Source organism: Tachysurus vachellii, chromosome 5 (genome assembly GCF_030014155.1).
Source record: "Tachysurus vachellii isolate PV-2020 chromosome 5, HZAU_Pvac_v1, whole genome shotgun sequence".
NCBI classification, from domain to species: domain Eukaryota; kingdom Metazoa; phylum Chordata; class Actinopteri; order Siluriformes; family Bagridae; genus Tachysurus; species Tachysurus vachellii.
In genome coordinates, this window is record NC_083464.1 from 25,244,746 (window position 1) to 25,252,711 (window position 7,966).

At 37.3% G+C, this 7,966-nt stretch overlaps 1 protein-coding gene across 1 annotated transcript; it reads right to left on the reverse strand.

Annotated features, from left to right (window-relative positions):
* LOC132846167 (uncharacterized) lies at window positions 1-7,634 on the reverse strand. The gene is made up of 6 exons (XM_060870756.1): window positions 7,497-7,634; window positions 6,621-6,664; window positions 4,042-4,225; window positions 2,236-2,480; window positions 1,486-1,544; window positions 1-1,395 (listed from the first exon to the last, which is right to left on the reverse strand). The coding sequence occupies exons 1-6, from the start codon at window positions 7,588-7,590 to the stop codon at window positions 1,371-1,373; spliced, it is 651 nt and encodes a 216-aa protein (XP_060726739.1). The 5' UTR covers window positions 7,591-7,634; the 3' UTR covers window positions 1-1,370.
* Between the last annotated feature and the right edge of the window lie 332 nt (window positions 7,635-7,966).

Here is a 7,966-nt window from a genome sequence, read left to right on the forward strand (position 1 = left end):
TTCTTGTCTTTTCAGGGTCCTCACAATGGGAGGCCTTGTTTTTATTTAAAGCAATGTAATACAAATAAGTGTATGTAATATATGTAAAGAAAAGAAAAGAAAATTACAAATAAAATCTCCTTCAAATAATCAAACAATTCTAGCATAAGTAAAAGTAATTAAAAATGCAAAGATAGTAACAAACCTAGAAATATTCTCAAAGTATTAGCCTGCGTTTGTTCTCTGATGAACAATACAGATGTACAGTAGAACAGTAACTAAGCAGAAGCTTGCCTAGAGTAGAATGCACACCTTTCCTACAATAAGGAAAGCTTATATATTCTTTTTCCAACAATTCCAAGGCACAGTGTGGTACACACAATATTGCGGTTGACCTTTTTCCAACCTTTCAAGGCACACTCTGTGATTTGTGCCAGGAAGTCATAACCTAATAGTTGCAAAACATTGTGCATCGAGGAGCGTTAAATGAGTCATTTCTAAATTGCCCTTTAAATACAATATATAGAGTGACTATTTCAAAGATAATAACATTCTTGCTTCTGAGAATACATTTCATAGTAAAAGATACATATAAATCAAAATAAAAGTGTTTAGAGTTCTCTTGAACATCTGAAAAATAAAACTTATTATTACATAAATCTTAGTCAGTTGGAATCTTCTTCCAGCTGTCTAGGTACAGCATCTGATCCTCTGCAGTCTTGCAGTAGCATTTATGGCAATTGGAATTATAATTGTATTTAATTTATATTCAATTGTTTCATGTCTGTAACCAAAGTTCCTATTTTTAGAAGTTTATTGGCAAACAAAAGCTGCTTCTGTTCTTCTTTATTTTGGCGTTTAGCTTCTCTACGCCTCTTCCTCTTTTCCTTTCTTAACCGTTTTTGTTCACTTTGTATATAGTATAAAGAATAGTAATTTCTCCTACAGTGTATATACTGTAGGCTGTATCTTAGTTTTCAGTCGAGATCGAGGGGGATCCATGAATCCTACATCTCCTATCCTCATCCTATTCTCCTTTTAGGGATAATCTCACAACACCACACAGGATGTGGTCTGTCATCTTGTTTTATTATTTATTTATTTATTTCATTATTTTTTCACTTATTGTGTTTTAGTAAATAAAAAAATAAAAAAATAACCAAAAAAGTTCATAACCAATTACAGATGTTAAATTTTATTGCATTTTTAGAAAGTCTCCCTACTTTTCTGGAAATAGGGTTTGTATAGTATAGAAATGATTATTAATTTAGTCATTAATTAGTAATTAGTAATTAATTAGTAATTAAACCGCAAATTTTTACACCATATCAACTTTTTTCTAAAAGAATCACAATGTGGTTTTTTTAGCAACCTCTTATGCCTCTTATGCTCTATACCGGCAATGGCTGCATCTCCCTAAAATAAAACACAAAGAGAAGAAAGATTTAAAAATAGTAAGAGAACATTTTTTTTTCAAAGTAATGTGGATAGCACAAACATACTTACTGGCTTTTACTTATGTTTTTAATGATTTTTCCCATTCTTTTAATGTAGTCGTCTATACCCTGTAAAAGAAAACACACAGCAAATTGAACAGGGAACAATCTTGATAACAGGAATATGAATAAATAAAATGTAATTTATAAAGGGTTGGTTACATAAAAGACCTAATTTTCATGTCAGTGTCATGTCAGTTGGCTGGGTCTGTCTCCAGTACACACGCACACACACACACACACACACACACACACACACACACACACACACACACACACACACCTGTATCTGCCTCCACCTAGACGTACTGACTATAAAGTCTCACTTTATATAAACCTGGAAAAAAAACTACACATATCTTAAAAAAGTAAGCAATCAATCTAGTAACCAAAGCATAATTATATCTATGTCTGACCAATCATTAACAGTTACAAATCCATTTGCAATAGTATTCACCCCTGTTGCTTTGCAGGATGTTTGGGACATACCAGCATAAACTTTCAGTGTGAATTTAAGGAGCTAAGCCACTAATATTAGATAGTGCCAACTTTCTGTAGGCCTTTGTCTGTTCTGTGTTTTTCCAAAATACTCAAAAATTAGAAATAACACAGACTGATGGTAGAATTAGCATCTTGGTAGCTGTGAAGCTGTTGGGGTTGAGGATGTGTAAAGATAGAGACATATGCCAGAAGACATGAACATGTCCTCAAATAGTTCTCAAAGTGTTTTTTTTTTCTGAAGCTAAAATGAATGCATTACCTGTGTGTCAACATCTAGTAGCTCCAAGGCAAAATGGATACAGTTGCAGTCCAAAACATTATATTCCATTTCTTTCTGCATTGCCTTTTTAACTTTGTTTCTGAATGTATTCTCTGGGATTCCTTCATTTTTCCTATAAATTAGAACTTTGTTTTCTCCACAGAAATTCTTCACATGCACTTTGCTTATAATGCCTGGACCAGAACTGGAGTTGGACCATGATGAGCTTGACTGAGAGGATGAATCTGGGGTGTGAGTATATAAAGAACAGCAAAATTTCCATAATGTCAATATAGGGAAAATATTCTGGATGTAAAAATAAAATATTAAATAAAATGTTACATAAAAAAACCTTTAGGGATTAATAAAAGCAATTAACCTTTTTAAAAAAGGTTTATTTTAAGTAGTTTCAACTACCAGTTCTTTCTGGTATTTGCTAGTAATCTTTCAGCATGCCACTGTCCCAAAGCATACATACAAATCAATAAAGAAGTGGCTTAACCAAAGATCACCTTCAACCTTCACCTTCAAGTATTAGTTTAGGTATGTCCAAACTTGTGCTTGATTATATATAGTGTCGCTTGAAAGTTTGTGAACTCTTTCGAAATTTCTATATTCCTGCATAAATATGACCCAAAACATGATTAGGTTTTCACACAAATCCCAAAACAGACAAAGTGAACACAATCAAACAGATCAGATAAATATATTATACTTCATTTTTTTATTCAGGAAAATGAAGTTTATACTCCAAAAATCTATAGTCAGATAGATTCTGTACAAATGGAGGAAATTCAAGATCATCGGTACATTCCCAGAAGTGTTTGAACTGACAAAGATCACTCCAAAAGCAACAATCTCGGTGTAGAAGCCAGAGTCGCCACTAGGAGAAAGCCACTACTCTCCAAAAAGAACATTGCTGCCCATGAAGCTTGCTAAAGATCATGTGGACAAGCCAGAGGACTAGTTGTAAAGGAATGAGACCAAAATAAAACATTTTAAAATGAGAATCCTTTTTTTTGGAGAAGAGAAAATACTGAATTCCAGCATAAGAACCTTATACCATCTGTAATTCATACTGTAGTGGTGGTAGTATCATGCTTTGGGCCTGTGTTGCTGCATCTAGGCCAGGACAGCTTTCCATCATTGATGTCATTGAGCCAGTGAGCTCTAAATGAAAATGGAAATACTTCTGTCCATAAACTTAATCTCAGGAAAAAATGGGTCATACTCCAAGACAATGATCACAAGAACTTAAATCTGTCTACCAAATAATGATTAAAGAGGAACAAAGATAATGTTTTAGAATGGCCAAGTCAATGTCCTGACTATAATACAAAAGAAAAATTGTGGAAGGACCTAAAGCAAACAGTTCAAGTGAGTTCATGTGAGTGTTGAAGCTCTTCTGTATTGAGAGATGAAATAAAATTCTTCTAATCTGCTGTGCAGGACTGATCAAAAGTTACCGAAAACTTTACTTACAATTATTGCTGCACAAGGACTCAGAACATATACAGTACTGAAAGCAAAGATTCACATTTTTTTCAATAATTAAATGAAGAAATATAATATTTTTGCCTCGTTTGTTTGATTGTGTTCACTTTGTTTACTTTTAAGACTTGTTCTGAAAATCTGACAATGTTTTGAGTCATAGTTATGCAAAAATAATCAAATTTATATATATATATATATATATATATATATATATATATATATATATATATATATATATATATATATTCTATTTCTATGTATTAATGTGTCAGTTCTTTATGTAAAACATTATATAAGTGTTTAGAGCTTTACTTGTGAAGTGAATGATCTCCTCATCCTCTTCACTGCAGTAAACTCCAGCATGGTAGTATCCTGTAGCAGATCCGCCACTACTGCTGCCACATTTCACCATAAACAGATCTCCTTGCTTTGGATCATCAGTAACAGTGCTGAAACCGTCTGGTGCAAAGCCAAGTGCCATTAAACCCATAGAAGCCTACAAAAAATCCACCAGAGGAAATGCTTATATATTAATAATAACAGAAAAAGGTGTGACCGACCCGCCTGCCTTCTGAGCCTGTGCCACGCTCCTGGGACAACGTCTCCCCCTCACCACCGGCTGGACTCTCCTATACCCGGGATGCCTGGATCCACTATGGACTCACCCCACCATCCTCACCAGCATGCTGGGTGAATTTTTCCCAAGTGCTGCACATTTTCCCTCCTCTCTCACTCCCTCACCCCAACATCCAAGCTAAACAAATACACTGTGTTCTGCCCACAGCTCAGTGCTATTCTTTCGTGTGTGCCTCTCTAGAGTACCCTTCATTGGTGGAAAATGCGGGAATCAGACATGGAAGAAGCTCCTGCCCTGAGTATGGAGGAGATCCTGCAGCACAACCCAAGAGCTTGAACTGCTTGAACTGCTTGAGTGCTCACAGGCAGCAGCAAACCCTCTCTACAATCTTGACGACGCTCAATGGAGGCTAACCAGACTCATGGCGGAGGATGATGTGGCTTACATAAGTGCCATGGATCACCGTGGAGGTTGAGGTAAGGACCGTTTCCACACTCCTCGACTCGGGGAGCATGGTTAAGCATCGGCCATATCCCCGACCTCCCCGTCCCCCACTGCTTGGACACAACTGACCTGGCTTTGCAGGTGCCACCAGCTGGACCACCAAGAAGAAGCCAGATGTGGTGACACAAGCCTGTAATCCACGTAACTGGGAGGCTGAGGCTGGTGGAGCGCTTGAGCTCAGGGGATTCTGCCCTACCACAGGTTATGAGGATTGGGTGTCTGAATTATTGGTAGACAAGGAGGGATGGAACTGGTACCTTCTTCTTCCTTATGTCCTGATCGCTGTCCAATAGGCTCCCCAGGTATATACAGGCTTCACCCCATTCAAGCCTCGGGGACTGTTGGATGTGGCCTTGAAAGCCTGGGAACTGTCACAGATTGCCCAAGTGGGGCCTATATGCCAGAAAAGGGCTTATAACCAGCTGGCCCAGCCCCATAAGTTTCAACCAAGGCCAAGTTTATTTCCATTTATTTATTTCCTGCATGGGGTGCTGGCCACATTCCAGCGCCTCATGGACATCATCCTCTGCCTCTGATCTTTCTCTGCGGCCAACTTGTACGATGATGTGATCCACTCCTCCACATGGGCCGACTACTTGTTCCATCTGGGGGAGGTTCTGGGAGCCCTCCGGAAGGCCGGGATTATGGCTAACCCTCGCAAATGCCATCTGGGGCTGTCCAAGGCACAGTACCTGTGCTACTGCATCGGTCGTGAGCTACTAAAACCGCAGGAGAAGAAATTCAAGGCCATCAAAGAGTACCCCCAACCTACAACAAAGACATATGTACGTTCCTTTCTGGGTTTGGCAGGTTATTTCCGGAGGTTTGTCCCTAACTTCTCCTCTGTAGCTTCCCCATCTCAGATTTGACCAAGAAGGGCCAACCAGACCAAGTGCAAAGGCTCTCACCTACCACCCAGCCCTGAGGAACCCTGACTTTGGCCTCCCCTTCACCCTCCAGATGGGAGTTAGAAGGGGAGGAGCACCCGGTCCTGTTCATCTCCCAAAAACTGACCCATGCCGTGGTGGAACGGGAGGCCCTTGCAATTAAATGGGCCACCAAGGAGCACTGCTACTACCTAGCAGGGCAATGCTTTACCCTGATCACGCTCCCCTGCTTTGGATGGTGAAGGCAAAAAACACCTTGTTCAAGGTCCAGCACTAAGCCGGGAACAAGCATAGGAAAGCCAACTGCCTCTCAAGGTGCTACACCCTCTGCTGCCAGTTGGGAGCTCAGAGCTAAGGGGGGCCCTGTGATGGCAGAGCATGCACCACCGTCTGACACAGTAAAAAATAAAACGCTCTTCACCACGAAAAGCTAAAAATAGATGAAAGAAAATGACGAATAAGCAGCATGGTCAGTGTCTGTGTGTTCTTGCACCTGATACCCGGTTCATGTCTGCTTCTGTAGTGTGTTCCACAAAGGTTACTAAATTAGCATGCATTTATACACCTTTCTGAAAACATAATTTATTTGAATAAGTGTTATTTAAGTTATTATACTACTACTACTACTACTACTACTAGTACTACTACTACTAAAAATAATAATAATAATAATAATAATAATAACAATAATGTCTCCTTAACTAATATAAGTCTAGATGAATTCTATCCAAACAGCAACAAAAACAAAAAAAGACACTCACCATTGCTGATATTCAACACTTTCACTGTAGAAAATATCAATTACTATAAATGGCATAAGAAGTACATTTTTAATATTGGTATACAGTAACATCTCATTACAAAACAATATGTACACTAAAACATTTGATGTTCAATGTGAAATAAAATAAATTACACTTAACCTTAATCTTCATGTGGATGTGTATTCGCTGCTTTTCAGGAACAACTGAAAAAGAAACAAAAAAATGTATTAAAACTTGCATAACTGGAACGAAATTGTTTTCTGTTTACATTTACTGGGAAGTGTAACCCATTTACTCTTCCTGTAACCAGTAATTTTCCTCTTGATTACCTTGTTCATAACATTTGATGGATTTTCTTTCACCATGATTATTATCTTTTTGTATTTGTTTTCTTCTCGTGTTCACCTATTGTTTGTTTTATTTTAATTTGTTTGTGTGTGTCATGTCCAAAATGTATGTTTTGACTGTGAAGCAATATAAATTAAATATTATACTATGAATTAATGAATCATGTGAATCATTACTGTTTTGGAAGGTAAGTCATGTCGGTGTTATTCCTGCCTGAACTTTATGCTTTCTGCCACACAATATTACACACTATTAGGCTATTTCCCTGTGACTGAGGGGTTTACCACTCTTTTGTTTCTTCCATTCATGCAAACTGTTTGATCTAATATTGTAGTTTGCCATCATACAAAGCAGAGCAAACATTTAAAAAACACTGCCTTATTTAAATACTTATATATTAGATTATCATCTGGAAAAAGGATATTCAATTATTCACTGATGTTATCCAAGTGGTTTTGCCTGATTTGTTCAACTCGAGTATTCGAGTTTGAGTATTCTGGAATAGATAAAGTATTCTATATGAACAGTACCTTCACTGTAGAAAATATCAGAAAATATAAATGACTATAAATAACATCAGTAGCACATTTTTAATATAGGCATACAGTCAAGAAGAGCACCCAATCTTTTGATGTTAAATGTTGAATGAACAAAAAATATATATATACTTAATATACTGTACTGTACCTTGTTGCTGAGTACTGTATCTCCGCTTCTCTTTCAGGTCGACTGAAACAGAACTTAAAACAGATCTCAAAACAGGAAACAGTATGTAAAACATACATGCAGTTTACAGGGTTTCTGAAACAGGATGTGCATCTTTTGTTCATCTGGTGAGCATCTGATGCAAAGAAGAACATGCATCTGGAAAATAAACTGAAAATACATGCAGAACGTTAACCCGATAATAAGACAGAAATGTCAGATAATACAAGAAACCAATGAACAAGAAATAGAGCAGAAACCAATATCAAAATAACAAAAAAGCACGAAACTCAGGGGAAGCATTGTATTGTGTGTAGCATTGAGGCTGTTTGTTTTATATTGATGGTAATATCAAGGAAAGATACAGTAATTAAAGCAAGTTTCAGATAAGGTACTGTAGATAACACCCACATTTCATTAGTTACAGCTTTTGATTCACAAATCCAAGTGAA